The 15978-nt window shown below is 41.8% G+C and overlaps 1 protein-coding gene across 38 annotated transcripts in view; it reads left to right on the forward strand.

Moving 5' to 3' along the window:
* The window catches only part of MAGI1 (membrane associated guanylate kinase, WW and PDZ domain containing 1), a 526245-nt gene that overhangs the window by 395180 nt on the left and 115087 nt on the right, over window positions 1–15978 (forward strand). For all 38 annotated transcript variants that reach the window (XM_032764470.2, XM_032764488.2, XM_032764506.2 and 35 more), the window contains exon 3: window positions 8909–9028. In XM_032764470.2, the coding sequence (XP_032620361.1) occupies window positions 8909–9028 (120 nt within the window). The remainder of the gene's footprint in view (window positions 1–8908; window positions 9029–15978) is intronic.

The following is a 15978-nucleotide window of genomic DNA, read 5'->3' on the forward strand; positions in this document are numbered from 1 at the left end:
GCCAACTCAGCCACAAAATGAACTTGGTAACAAGAGTTGCTAATAATGATCATTGAATGAAGGCAGCATCCTACTGGAGTGTTTACGTGAAGGGATATGAGAATTACTTGTCATGAATCATAATCTAATCCGTTTAGGGGAGAAAGTTTATGGAAGTTCATGTGGCAGCATTTGTTGAGTCTACTGCAATGTTGCCATGACCATTTGCTCCTCACAAGTGAGACAACGTTCAGGTGTTAAGGATGGAGGGGGGATGGTTCAGAGGTTAGAGGTCTACTTCGGAGTTCTGGGTTCTGCCTCTCTGTGTGACTTCGGGCAAGTCAGGATAGGTTTCGGGTAGAGTACAAACGCTGCATGCCCAGTTACCACAGGTATAAATAGCAGCATAGATGATGAGGCACTGCTGGGGCGAGTAGAGTGCCCTACACACCTGAATGCTGTGTGTATGTACCCTACACGGATCTCTACACACCCAAGGCCTCTTGTGGCTACACTGCTGATATTAGCAGTCCCGCTGCCCATTCCTTTCCCCTACGGCTACCCTCTTGTCAGAGCCTTTTACTGTTGCAGAGAGCTACATGCTACAGTGTAAGCACAACCTGCCTTTCACTAGTGTGTGTAGTGACGTGTACCCTGCACGCTGCCACAAGTGTAGACATGGCTTTAGTCTTTCTGTGCCTCAGTTTCCCATCTGTACAGTGGGAATAACAGCTCTTTCCTACCTCACAGAGGTGTAGGGAGGATAAATACATTAAAAATTGTGACACTCAGATACTATGGTGATGGGGGACAAATAAATACCTAAAACAGATTAAAAGGGACAAAAAATATATCTTACTTTGAGGGTTTGAACATTCTAAGCTGCTGCATTTTTTCAGTTACGGTTGATGTCACCTTGGGGATGTGCAGCTTAGCTGGATAGTTGCTCAAAGGTGGATTCAAAAGGTGATACATCTGTAAACTAGGCGTAATGATGCTGGCCTCCATTGTAAAACACTTTGAGATCCACTGATGTAAAGCACTGTATGGGAGCTCTATGGGTGGTGGTGGTTGTGACAGGTTTGGGCCCTTTGGAGTGTCACCGGATTGCTCAGGTGCCCCTGAATCAGGCTGTTCTGCCAGCCTGGGTCCCCTTTACCTGGTCTTGTTGGGTTAGGTTCACAAGCCTCTTCCAGCCAAACACACAGACAGGACCACACTCAGCTGCACAGAGAGACAGAGATCTGCTCTGGAGAGATTCAGCCTTCGAGGCTCACCCCAACACTCTGGTGCCCACTCCTTTAAGGGCCGTACAAACCCGAAGATTTTATGTAATTTGCCCCCTCCCTCAATGTGGAGGGAGATATGCACAACTTCTTGCCCCTCCCTCGCCCCCCCAGTCAGAAGTTAAATAAACGGGGTTATATTCTCAACAAGCAATAAGTTTATTAACTACAAAAGGTAAATTGTAAGTGAATATAAGAGAGAACAGACAGAACAAAGCAGATTACTGACCATACGCAAGCTAAGCTCAATATACTTAAGAAACAGGTTACGAAATGTAAATTCTCACCCTAAATGTTATTTTAGGTGGTTTGCAAAGTTTCAGTGGTTCTGAGTTCCTGTTATATTTCTTTTCAAATTGGACCCCTCTTAGTCTAGACTCCCCGCTTGCCTTCCCTTTAGGTGGTTTTTACCAGTCTTTTTTCTTTGGCAGACAGGCCATGGAGAGGAGGAGACCCATTTACCTTCCTCCCCCACCCTTGAATAGGATTTACATGAGGCGGGAATCCTTTGTTTCCCAAACTTGACTCCCTTTCCCTTCCAGTGGAAAGTTACAAGAAGTCGCAGGTAATGTTTAGTGTCAGGTGACAAGACCACCTGACTCTGTAGGATCACAGTGTCCATGAGTCAGTGGCAATATGAAGCGTCCACAGGAAGGCCAAGCCTTTTCACAGTCCATTGTTCTTGCTGATGGGTCATCTCCCCTCTCCGGCTTTTCCATTGTTGTGCCTGAAGTGTTAGCCGTGGGCATCACCCGAAGTAGAAATACAGATACATAATCAATATTTCATAGAATCATAGAATATCAGGGTTGGAAGGGACCTCAGGAGATCATCTAGTCCAACCCCCTGCTCAAAGCAGGACCAATTCCCAAATCCCTGAATGGCCCCCTCAAGGATTGAACTCACAACCCTGGGTTTAGCCGGCCAATGCTCAAACCACTGAGCTATCCCTCCCCCCTCCTAACTTCAGATACCCATCTTGCATAAAGTACATCTCAGTTATGTCGTATTCAAATCATAAGCTTATTTCCATAAAGAATAAGGAGTGAAACATCGCAGTGGTGGTATTACTTCTTTGAGAGGAAAGAAAAGGAACGATATGATTGGATACCGTGTCAAAAAGAAATTCTCTGTCATTTATGAGAGGCTGATGATTGGCATCATTCCTTTTCTTGTAGATAACTAACAGTTGCTAAAATAAGATGGGATTTGCAAAAGCACTCAGCATTGAGTTAACTCTACTCGCATTAAAGCCAGAGAGTTTTGCTGTTGACGCCAATGAGAACAAAGTTAGGCCAACGCTGAATGCTTCCGAAAAGCCAAGAGTGAGCTGGATTCTGTTCCTGTTCATGCGTCACTTAGAGTTCTGAACGCATTTCTAAAATAAGACCATATTCTTCCCTAACTTGCACCTCTGCTACTCCATTGAACACCTGACTTGTAACTTAACGGCATTTTTAACGCTCCTCCAATGCGCTTATCTTAACTTTCAAATCTCATGATGAGTTTACTAAGCGGAGAGTTAGAAAAAAAATCTGTTTATAAACTGTGTAAATTTGGTCTGTAACAAACATGAACCCTACAATGCCATTTTTACAGAGTCAGTTGTCAGGGTACAACCATATACTGGTGGACAAAAGAAATATGTGAATACCATAAGACTATCCGAGACTTAACTTCATGCAGACCTTCTTGAAGAAAATGCCAGTAGTATCTGTTTGGATAATACCTAAATTGACCATACTGAAGAATACTGTGCACAAAATTGTTAATGGAAATGTTGCACTTAATTTTGTATTAATGTACTATTTATAGATTAGGCTATTTTTAATTGTATGCCATATATGAGCAATTCTTGTTCAAGCCTGGCAATGAATCAGGTGTCTTCTGTGGAGACAGAACAGGTTGTTTCTGTCTGTTTGCTTTTCTTGTTGCCATCAGCAGGCCTGCAGAGCTTGCCCTGCTTTTCGTTTATCTGGTGATTTAAATGACAGATGCAAAAGAGACAAAATAGACTTCCCAAATTATCTAATGACATGAGAGAAGAGGGTGACCTTTAAACAACATTTGTTTCCCCCTGGTTGTTGAAAATTTTCCCAGGGGCAACCTCCTTCAACAAATGCTAAAAAAAAAAAAAAAAAGACTTCTGGGATACCTCCAGAACACATACTAGAATGATGTTGCTGCTTCTAAGCAGTCTCCCAAAGATATTTCATAAAACTCCAGCCATAAAACTTAGCTTTTTTATCTTTTCAGTCTGATGCTACTGTTCATGCATCTTACTTCATACTTTTTGCTACAGACTGTTTGACAAGGTGCAAACACCCTTTATATAAATATGGAGAAAAAATGTAGCACAACTGTGTTGTGAAACTTAATATACAGTCTGAGTACGCAAGTCTTTAATTAGGTGTCAGCCCTGGGGTTTTAAATGAAGCCTGAGTGCAGCCTCTTCTTAGAAGGCAGTGAATGTAAAGCTATTTTCCTGCAAATTATATAGTTTTAAGAAACAGGTGGTGTATGCCCCTGTGCTCTGTTGGATTCTAAACTGCAACCAAGAGGACTGGGTGAGGAGATTATGAAAATTACAGCTGTCAGTGGGAGGTGAGGGTGTTTCGCACCTTTGAAAATCAACCTCTAAATGATTTGCTGGCGACTGATTAGGTGTAATAATTGCACTACAATGCTAGAGAATTGTTTTCTTCTAACAAGAAGGTAATTGAGGTGACTGACTCTGGGCTCTTTGAAGTCTTATGCTTGGATTACAATAAGTAAGATTCTGATTAATTTAGCAGCAGGGTGTCAAAGGCTTTTAACAACTTAACACGAGGCCCTGGTAGAATGATAAGGAGATAAACAACCTCTGAATCTCATATTAACAATTTGACCATGCTATCCTTTAGGCTTATGTTGGATCATTGTCAGCACAGTTGTTCGATAAGCAATATAATGGCGATATCAATTTGTCTTTGAAATGGACACTGTTATATTACTGAATTCAGAACCATGGTAGGCAGATTAGTGTTCTAGTATCCGTATCTCAATGTCTGTACTTTGACCCATCAACCTTTTACCTCCAATCGAGGATATTGCAGATTATGTATTTCTTATGCCACTCGATCTCTAACCAAACTTTGCACCCTCGATAATCTGTATGTTATTCCCTGATAACCAGAAACTTCTATGCTTAAACTCCGTACCGTTCACTTTTTTTTATCATCATAAAATTTTTAAATACATTCTCAGCTCTCCCTCCTCCCCCCTCCATGAGAAGCTGATGGTGCAAACTTCAGTGCTGATGTCTCTTTTTATGGCTACAGGAGAAAAGGTACAAGTGGTTAGATTATGAATGTAAGGTCACTACCTACCTTCATACAACAGGGAGCACTTTTTGCCAAATATCGTAAAAATTTATGAACCATAAAATGCATGCAAGGAGTCCATAATCACCCAGCCTTTTCTTCGGTGCCTTCTTGTTGCAGCATTAGCAATTCTGAGCGAGTCTCACAGCAGGGCATAACACAAATTAATTAGCTAAATTACTATCTAATGGCAGTAACATTTGATACTGCTAAATATTTCAGTGCAAATATGGCAGCCAGGTTAACATATTTAAATATGATTGGCTTCTGTTTTCGAGCTGAACATCTCACTCTGGCCAGGGTAGCCGACAAAGCTCAGTGTGTTTAATTAGTTCTGCCATTAGCCATGTTCTAATCTGCCATTAGTGCTGCTCTGCTCTGATGAAGTGGACCATGATCCTCCAAGTCTTCTCTCAGCAAAGACCATTGCACTCTAAAGATGATGAAATGGAATGTAAAGCAAAGTCCTATGCTGTGCACATAATTAAATCCCATTAATAACAAGGGTCCTAATTACTATTTCAGATTCATCAGCAGAACATTACGGTGACAGGTTCCTGGCTGGGAAGGTGTTGGGGGTAATCTCTAACATATATGCTGCAAATTAGTCATGCATCTGTGTCGAGGCCATATACAGTCTCAGAATGGAAGACACTGATTATTTTTAGCATGCCCTTCCTGAGACAGGGAATAGATTTTTTTTTTTTTTTTCCTGTTGAGAAGAAACCCTTCTGGCTTTGTTGTAAGTGTGGTTTGTAATCATTGTACATATCCCAGATGGTTCATGAAGACTCTTTGAAATGCCATCTGCCAGGCGTGTGTCCAGCCGGCAAGTCTGCCGTTCTGTTACAAGAAAGGAGGAGGCGGGGTTTCCCTTCCCTCTTTCTTTCTGAATCGCAGTCAGTAACACTTGCTCAGATTCAAGGCAGAATGGATAGTAGCACAAGCATCTGAGAACGATCTTTGTGCTAGACAATAACACGGATAGTTGTTGGTTTGTTTTTTTTTAAACCTTCTCCCAAATAGGGCACCCTAACGTGTGTTGTTTTATTTCCGCACGTTCGTTATTGGAGACTGATGTGAGGTGACAAATGTTATCTAGCTGATGTAATGTTTTTCTTTTTACGCTACAGCTCAGCATTTCTAATGCATTCAATGCGTGTCACAGACAGTCCTGCTGATAACAAGCCCATCTGCGATTTTTTTTTTTTTTTTTTTTTTTACTTGAACGTTTTCAGGAAATTAAGAACACTGAAATGGAACACACAAATCCATCTAAATGGCTCAGAGGAATTATGACAAAGATATAATTATCATGTAAAAAAGCCAGCCAGTACAGTAAACCACTAGCTGCAGTTTTGCCATCATAAAAAACAGAAGGGGAAAAATGGTTAATAAATAGTCTCAGGAGGAAGGTAAGAATAAAGAAATTATGGGGAGGTTTGAAATGAATCCCGAAGTTCCCTGATCTTCATTTTATTAAATAATTTATTCCCCTCCTTATCTGTGTGCTTGTATTCAGTGTGTAAGTTACACGATAAATCATTTACTATGCATTGTATTCACAAGTGTCCGCTGGTCCCGGGTGACATCTGACGATTACACTGGATGAGGAAAGACATATGGTCTAATTCTCAGTTACATTTTAGCCCCTCTACACTGCTCCAGCAAAGTAAAGTAAAAGGTGACGGAAACAGGTCATTAGAAATTCCCAGTGTGTAAGTTGGTTTCCAGGGCAGTGTAGTTCAGTGCCCTCCCTCTCCCCTACTGTCCATCACCCCTACTTTAGGTGTGCCAGGGGAAAACAGGCTATGGGTGGCGCATGCTGTGCTCTGGCTATTTGTAGCTGACAGATGGTTCGTGTGGAAGGGTCTTTGCTGCTTGAGCATCAGCAAGAGTGGCCTGGATAGCTCAAGAATACGAGTGCAAAGGTGATGTAAAGTCACCATTGCTTCCCATCCTCTTCCCCCCTAATTTCTCAGGAGTGACCTCATAAACCACATTTCAAATAGATGGCGCAGAAACCTACTTTCCTGTTCCCTTGAAAACAGCTGCAAAGTTGTCAGTGGGACAGGAACTTTATTCCTGAACAGCTTCTGTGAGCTTCAGTCTCCCCTGTAAATTCCCAAGAGCCCCCACCTCTTTCTGTGTGCAGTCATGGAATTCAGTCTTTTTGTGGAGGGCTGAGGCAGATGCCTGTGATGAGGAGGTTCTGCCTGCGGGAAAGAAGAGTGCTCTGATAATGAGCAGTCATGCTTAGTGCTACGGCTTTCAGCTGCTTTCAGGTTATTCCTGAACCAGCAGATTGATTGTGGCCAAAAATGCCCACACCCCTCCAAGGATCATATGCTACGCTTTCTTCTGAAGTTGAATGTGTGTTAATATCTGTGAATGTATCATCATACTTATCATTAGACTGACAGAATTCGCACATCCTGTGGCCTCAGGAGTCACTTAAAGAAAATAAATACTATTGAACATAAAACCAATCAGTATCAACTGTACCCTATAATGTAAAACAGGGGAATAAGCCACCGCAACGAAAAGTTGTGAAAAGACTCGTCTTACATCACACTCGCTGAACTTAAGTTGATGGGGAGAATAGAATTTCAGGATAGATGATGTGCCAGTGAGGGAATCCTGTTCCCAGTCATCTTATATTCGTACCAAAGGGCTATGTCTCTGGGATGCCTCAGTGGGAAACAGGCAGCCTCAGAAATAGTAACCAGACCCCAGACCATACAGATTTTTATTGTAGATTGAAGTCAATATCTTGAATTGCATCCAGCAGCAAACTGGGAGCTGGACTAGTCTCTGGGGGATCAATAGGTGACAATTGTGAAGTCATGGGCCACTGTGTTCTACACTAGCAGAAGCTTCTGAAGTGCTGGTCACAGATAACTCCTTGAAGATCTTACTACAATAATCCAATCTGGAGGTCACATCAACATGAATGTGAGGAGGTTGAGTTCAGCAAGGAAGGGTTATATTATTCCATATCTAATATAACTGATAAGGGTCATTATCTGAGACTCCAGGAGCAGCCAGGAATCCAAGAGAATCCTGAGATTACGAGGAGCGCAGGTAGAAAAACAGGAAAATTTGTCTCCATTTTCCATTGAAATATTTCCAGCTTCAGGGTCGTTTGTTTTTGTTTTTTTGCCAACTCCAACTATGAGCCTCAATCGCAAATTCTGGACATGCCCCTTGACAGAGAAAGCAATACCACCCCCTGTTAACTACCGTCATTGCCATTTTATGTGGATTGAACTTTAGCCAACTCATTCAGTCATGGACAGGCGCACAAATGGTTGAGTGTTGTGTTCCTGTTTGTTTCAATATATTCATGCTCATGTTATACATAGCCTTTGCGATACAGAGACGGTGCAGCAGGGGCAAAGAGCTGTTTACCCAGAGAAACTTAACACACACATGTATTTTCAAACATTTTTTGAATGTTTAAACATGTAATCGTACCATTATCGGAACAAATTGTGGGTACAATGTAAAAAAATCATTCTAGTTTTTAGAGATGATATAAGTTGAAGATAATTCTTTGTACTTAAAATGAGGAATACTCAGTAATATTTCTTAAACTGGAATGAAGTTTTTAGGTGAACCTACTGTACAAGAAGAGAGAGAGAGTGTGTGTGTGAGAGAGAGAGAGAGAGAGTTTTAACATTTTTGTATAACAGTTGTGCCCCACAACACTTTCTAGTGCTAAGTAAAAAGTAATAGCAAAAGTAGGGAGTAATTAACAGGTACGTGTAAGAGAGAAAAGAGATCTTGAGCTGAGATATGAGAGGAGAGAATTGATGCATTGGAGACATACAAATAGAAGCTGCAAAGAAGCCTCCTTATCTAGAAACATACTTTAGCATTAGGAATTTTATTGCTGGCAATTCACAGGAGAGTCAGTAAAATAAAATCCCAGACTAGCCACAGGGACAATTGTTGGTGTGTTCCGAACACCAAATTCTGGCAGATGTCTTTTCTGCATACGCCACAAGAGATTGTTTGGCACAGCCCAGTGAATACAGAAGGGTAAAATGATTGGTGATACATGTCTCTGAAGGACAGAATTACTGCACCTATTCAGTATTTATGTTGGGCTGTAAATTCTAGAATTCACGCTAACTGACTCTCAAGGTTTCTTTCCACATAGCTCACATGGGAGAATTAATTTTCCTGATACTGTTGTTTCCATGGAAGATGTTTCAATGTCTCATTTAATTCCTGATAATATTGATGTTGCACTAACTTGTAGCTTTCTCCATTTAGGCACAACCCGTCCTCCACGAGAAGGAGAAGTGCCTGGTGTGGACTATAACTTTCTGACTGTGCAGGAGTTTCTGGACCTTGAGCAGAGTGAAACTCTTCTTGAAGTAGGAACATATGAAGGTATGGCACAGCGGGGAGCTGGTTCAGTAACATAAGCTGAAGGAGACACTTATATAGTCAATATAAAGGTGTGTAGGCCAGTGACTTTATCTGCTTCTTAGATTTTGTCTTCATTCAGGAAAACATGGTCTATTCTTAACACTAGTTAGCTAACTCAAGATAAAATCCCAGTGAAGCCAAGGCAGTACATGGTTTTCACACAAATTAACATGTCAAGTTAGGCTATGGGGTAAGTCAGGTTTTTAACTTGATCTGATAAATTGTGTGAAAACTACAAACTGTGCTAGGATTTTGTCTCCAGTTCGTTAACTTGCATTCACACACCTTTTATCCTAGTGAAGACACAGTTCATTTTCTTTGCATTAGAGACCAACCTTAATACACTTACTTCGAAATGTAGAGAATTCCCACATCACTGTGGTATTAAGTTTTTCTTCCTGCTTGTAGTCCAGTTACCTATCATACAAAATTACATCGGTAGCCATCCTCTTGTAGCATTTGAAGTGCATACCAAGCTACCCAATAGCATTTTCATCAGCACAGTGAAGGGCCCTAAGGCCACCATGAAATCTAGTCACTTGACAATGGTCAACAACATGCACCATTAACTGACGAAGGTCAGAGTGACAAAGTGGGTCGTTGTGTAGACCCCATGTGTAAAGATTGTTGAACAGATTCCAAACTGGCCAAGGAATATATCCAAAGGTGACGTGGCAGGTCAAATCCCAGCAGTCAAACTGTTAGATCAGCGACAAGGAAACCATTCCAGATGTTTTTAGCTGGCCACTCATTGCGCCATAGGGTTACTGCTGACAGATTTCAATCTGGCAGTTGAGACCACAGTGGACGCTTTGACGTAAACTGTGATCTGGGGTGACTGAAAATGTCTGTGAACAGTGGGAGACCTGAACTGGCATGTAGCTTTTCCATCAGTCTGGCTGTAGACTCTTTGCAATTAATGGGGGGCGGAGGGGTGGGGAGGGAAGAGATGGCACCATGTTCTCAGAACTGGTAGCCATGGGATAGGAGTGGGGCGCAGGGTGCTTGTGATGATACTCATGGTTGAGTTCAGTTTGATGTCAGCCGATTTAGCATGAGGCGAATGACCCCACACATGGGCACAGTATTTCTCTGAGAAATAGCACAGTGCCAGAGTTAGGGTATGAAGTATCTGTGCCTACACCCCATGTTGAGCAGGCTAATTTGCTGATTAGATTATTCCTGGTCCTAACTTTGCCAGCAGTCTTTTCTAAATGGTTATGGAAAGTCAAAAAGAGGTCCAGTGTGAACCCAAGGTAAACCGGTTTTGTCTCGTGTTTGTCATTTTCCTTTTGAGGAGGACACTTGAATTTTGGAGTTGGAAGATGCTTGAAACTGTCTTAGTCACACTTGTTTGGAGGCACAAACTGCTACAGTAGGCTGCCATCTTGGCCAGGTCGGTGTTCAAGATGTTCTCCAATTCGGTGAAAGAGCACAACGAGGCACTGCAGCAGATATCATCTGCATGGGTAGACTAGTGTGACTGAGTCAGTGGCAGGATATTTGTGTACAGATTGACAGGGGGAGTGCAAACATGGAGCTTTGGGGTAAGCCGTTGGGTTGAACAAAGGCATGGAGAAGACAATCTCTGCTATATACCTGAAAATGCCTATCACAAAGTAGAAGTTCACAAGTAGACATTCAACCCATGCTAAGAGAGCTCTTGATAATTTTACCAGAAGACCAGTGTGCCATACTGTATCGTAGGCCGCTGTCAGGTCTAAGAAAACAGCTCCTATCTTCAGGTTTTGTTGAAACCTGTTTTCTATATATGTAACAAGGGCTAGGACTTGATCTCATGTGCTTTGACTCTTCCAGAAGCCAGCTTGGTCGACACGGAGAGCAGTCTCCACTTCTGAGATATACACTGAAGGATAAGCTGCTCAGGACTTTGAAGACAATAGATAGCAGAGAGATTGGTCGGTAGCTTGCCACATTGTCTGGGTCCTTTCCCACACAATGGGGGAAAAAACAATTTTAAAAAGGCGATCACTTTTGACATCCTCCAGATCCTTGGCAGATTACCCTCATTAACAACCTGTATCAGGAATTTGGATAGCCAGTGACAGGTTTTGGTTCCAAGGTGTTTCAGGAACTCTAGTGAAATATTGTTGTAGCCTGTCGCCATTCCAGGTTTGATATTGCTAAGTACAGTGTCTAATTCAGTGCTTATGAGCATTCCTATACACCTATTAAGTGGATTACGTCATTGTGACTCTGCTGTTTTATGAGCTTGTTCAGCGGAACTGTTGCAGTCTGAAGCAAGTGGCTAGCCACTTGGTTTGGGGTAGCAGGAGGACAGGGCAGCACTGGTGCGGGTTGTGCCGAGCCAAGTCGACGCAGAAGCTTCCATGATTTCTGGCAGGAATGGGTGAAATTCATATTCCCTGTTGTTTCCTCCCGTCTTGCTTGTCTCGTAGCATCTAAGGACTGTATTAAGTGGTCAGCAATAACTGGCTCTCCAGACTGTTTGTACCACTTCAATAGTTTTGAACATTTAGCATTTAAACAAGGAATTTAAACAGAGCGATAGTCTCATGAAATGGACACACACGCAGCCTTGAAGGTGGCTCCACAGAAAAGGCTGTAGGCTTTGTTAATTGGGATGGAAAGCCAGGGGATGGTAACAATATTTCGTTCTAGGGTTTCACTGAACTTCTAGTTAGGTTTCCTGAAAGTTCGTCTTTTCTTGAAGCTTCTAACAATGGGCAGGTGAAGGCTGACATGGACGCGTGATGGTCTATGTTGACTGTGTGGAAAGTTGTCCAGGAGCACACCCAATGCTGGTTGGGGTGACAGTCTAGTTATGTCACCCAGCAGAGGTCAGGCGAGTAATCACGTGACCATCTAACTGAGTGAAATGTACCCTGTTTTGGGTCATGGATGAAAATAAAGTCATCGTTCGATGACCACTCCACCAATCATTTACCGTCTGGTTCTGAGTAACCCCAGTCAGTATCGTGGCTGTTGAAATCGCTCATAGTGGTAGCCATGAGAACCTGCTCTCCCTGAAAATAAAACCATATGAGAAAATGAAATACTAATGGAAGATGACCAGAAAAGTTTACACGCCGCTGGCTCATTTTTCTAGTGTCCTCTAGCCTCGTTCCTCCTTTCGTTTTCTCTTATCCTCCCACTTGTGCATCCTTCATCATCCAGCTCTTTGTTTCAGTTTCTGCTCCTGTCCATTTAAAGACATGTTCCTTTTCAGGATGGTTTTCTGGAATTGATTTTATTTCCCTTCTCCAGGGAGACCTCACCCTCTCTCCAGGTCCTTTGACCAGACAAAAATGCTGCTAAAAAATGATTTTGAGGTGCTCCCAGTCCCCTGGAGAGCATTATTTCCATAGGATTGGTCCACTCTGAGTTCTGTCCCAATCTGATATGTGCTGTCATAAAGCCTCTGATGCACCTTACCAAACCCTTGTTTCTCAGTTTCCTTCCCCTCTCATCTCCATTTATGTCTCTCTCTCCCATCAAGTTCTCCATCAGGAACATATCTGATTATGCTCCTGAGGCTGATTTTCTACAATGAGAAATGGTAGGGAAGTTGTGTAGTTCCCATGATCTTGTGCTGACTTTCACTCCCAGAGTCCTGGGAGTTCACTTTCAGGAGACGATAGCAGTTAGGGGGAAAGCTTTCCAGATTCTACTTGTGTATGTGCTGACTACAGTATAAGCACGATTCAGTCAGAGAGAAATTCACAAATAAAAAACGATAGCCGTTGTTTTGGCATGATGACCTAAGAATTGTGAGTAAATAACTGCTGTTTTCCGGCCATAAGTTAGTGTTCTAAAGACTTGGCCTGATTCTCATTTCCACTATGGTGCCTTTACACCACTCTGGCCACATAACAGGGCCTTGAAGGGGGCACAAGTTATATTTATACTTTCTTTAGTGCCCCTTTGGACTTACAGAGCTGTGTAAAGAGGCCTTGGTATAAATGAGATGTATGCCATCATTTTTAGAGCAGTGCTTCATCACCTTACAACATCAATGAAGGTGATGCACTATCAAAGAAACAACAAGAGCAACGAGGAGATAAAAACCATGCTCAAGCTACATTGCCATCTGCTGGGTGGATCAACACTGCCAAATGGATCCTGACATAAGTAGGGAAGTGGGTGAAGACATGCTTATTTTGCAGCCCTTAAGGAACTAATGAAAAATATGTGCAAAAGAAATCTGAAGTACGGTTATCTGCTTAAAGTAGGCCCACAATGTCTTTTTTTTGCATTTTTTTTTGCTTCTTTATGATGTATAATGAAGTCCTGAATTTTTTTTAAACCCAATCTTTTTATACTCCTTTATAGTGTCACCTTTAAACATTGCACTTGAATCTTCACCAACAGCTGCACCGGGCGAAACGATTGCAATGTCAAATTTTTATGGGTTTAGCATTGCATGACGTTACTGATTTTATAGTTTGGCTTCGCTCTTCCGCTGCTGTGAGTTAATTAGCATCACTGCTAATGTTCCAATAGCAAAACTACCCCGAAGTGAGCTTTTTTTCTTTTCCTATGTCTAACTGTAACACTCAATTAGTTTTTCTTGTCATGATGCTCCAAATAGGTCAGCTGAACTGCTTCCCTATCACATCCCAGTCCTCTTTTGACCTTTCCACTTTGAAAGGGAAAATGAGTACCTGTCTCTAAGCTGGCTCTTGGGACAGTCTGGAAATTAGTGTTCAGTTAATGGTGTGCTCAGCTGGGGCAGTTTAAATATGGCCATTTCACAGTACACATGTTTATATGTTAAACTGATAAAACATATATTATGTATATTTTAGATTTTTTTCCAGTTCAAAAGAATATTGCTGTTGATTTCATCATTTTCTGATGATACAGGGAAATTTAATATTGGTTGGTATAGTAGAGGCATGTGGAATTTTGGCATCTCATTTTCAGGAGTTTGAACAGCCTCGTCTCCCATTGATGTCAACTGGATTTTCTGGTGCTTGGCACATGTGAAAATCCATTGTACTCTCCAAAGGAAAATCCATGAGAATAAAGAAATAATTATGATAATAGAGATGTGTGAATCTTGATACATGCAATTCCACTGTAATATGCAATAAATAACAGTCCAAGGAATGATTTTTCCGACTTTGTGAGATTTGTTTACGGGTTTGTTGTTGTTGTTGTTTACATTTGGTTTGACCAGTGTTGATCTTGATTTTGATCCAGTCAGTGATGTAATTAAAAGTCAATGTTGTGATCATAACAGATTCTGTTTAAAAAAAATAGAGAAGACAAAGTTAAACCCTTCTGATACTTGGGTTATTCATCCAGCTTTTCATTCTAAGTCAACTTTCTTCTTCCTTTACCTTTCCTCCTCTTTACTGCCCTACTCCTGATTTGTATATATTATCAGTGTGGAGGTTAGAATTCTCCTGAAGCTGCCAATAATGTCGCACTGTAAACTGGGTTCATAGAACTCATTTTCTGCTACTCCTGATGTAGCCATTTGGCTCCATCAACTTCAGGTGAAACACCAGCCACATGAAAGAAGGTAAAACTCAAAAAAAGTGAAAGTCTCACATACGTTTACTGGAGACGAACATAGCTATCACCTTCATAGAATCATAGAATATCAGGGTTGGAAGGGACTTCAGGAGGTCATCTAGTCCAACCCCCTGCTCAAAGCAGGACCAATCCCCAACTAAATCAACTTTGATGCTCTTCGTCATCTTAGAATAATAAGAATGTATTGCTCTAGATGGTTTTCCGAGAGGAAAAAAAGACTTGAGTTCTTTCCCTGGAGAGCTTATAATCTAATTAGACAACCTAAACATAATGGAAGAGGGTATTGTATGCAATGAAGAACCGTGTGACTGAAGTTCAATTGGCATGTTAGCTGTATGATTTTGTTGGGTTTGATAAGCTAGCACTCCACTCTGAGCAGGGTTTACAGGACTTTTGAAAGAAGCACGCAAAGGTAGAAACATTCTAAATCAGTAAAAATGCAGTGCCTACTTGTGTTATGCATTTCCAGGTTATGTTTTGGTAATTTCTCTGGTGGTCTAATCGAAGTGCAGTCTAGGAAGTATAGAGAGTGTTTTGACATTAGAAGATGAGTTTGCCTTTTGAAGGTTTATCAAGTCGTCTAGTGGTGTGTTTACTGCTGGATACCACTGCAGATCCCAATTTTACTTCTACATGCACATTACGCCTCTGCCCTGTTACATCTCAGAGGTCTTTACTTCAGAAATTGAAGAGAAACCATCGCCGCCCTCCCTCCCCTTTGCTAAGGTAGCACTTGGAAAGTTGACAGTGAGGGCGAGGCCAAAAGAAGCAGTGAAGCCTTGTGAAAACTGACATCATTTTAAAAGCTCTCTTGCACTTAGCTTATTGAGGGCAAGAGTGGCTGAAAAGGAGGATTCTAAAACAAGCCAGGGAGTGATAAGAGGAAGGGTAACGCACAGGATATTGAGTCCATCGTGGATTCTGCTTTAAAAAGAGAAAAGAACTGAAGGTGGAGCCACAGAAGGCTGGGAGATTGGATTGGATGCAGCCCCTTATGAGAGTGCTCTGTCGGTGTAGATGTAAATAGTCAACTGATAATTATTGTCAGTCGATAGCACTCAAGAATGTGTAGCCTAGCTCCTGAGTTAAGACCAATATGGCTTGTGGTTTTGTACTGCAAATAGCTTCCTCTTTGAAGCAGAGTGGGTATGGCAGTTACTTCCAAATGGTTCAGGGGGCTGCTACCTTTTCCCCCGGGGGAGAGTGCTGCACCAGCCCATATACATTCTGAATCTTCTCCAAAAGTGATGCCAAACCAAAACGTTCCAAAATCAGAAGATTTTAAGTAAGTGTTGGGTTCTTTCAGTTTGCCTTCTTGTTTCGGCGGTTAACACAAACCAGGCTTTACTTTTAAAGCTTTTTCTCTTCGACATTATTTTTAACGA

Source organism: Chelonoidis abingdonii, chromosome 17, assembly GCF_003597395.2.
Source record: "Chelonoidis abingdonii isolate Lonesome George chromosome 17, CheloAbing_2.0, whole genome shotgun sequence".
Taxonomy (NCBI): domain Eukaryota; kingdom Metazoa; phylum Chordata; order Testudines; family Testudinidae; genus Chelonoidis; species Chelonoidis abingdonii.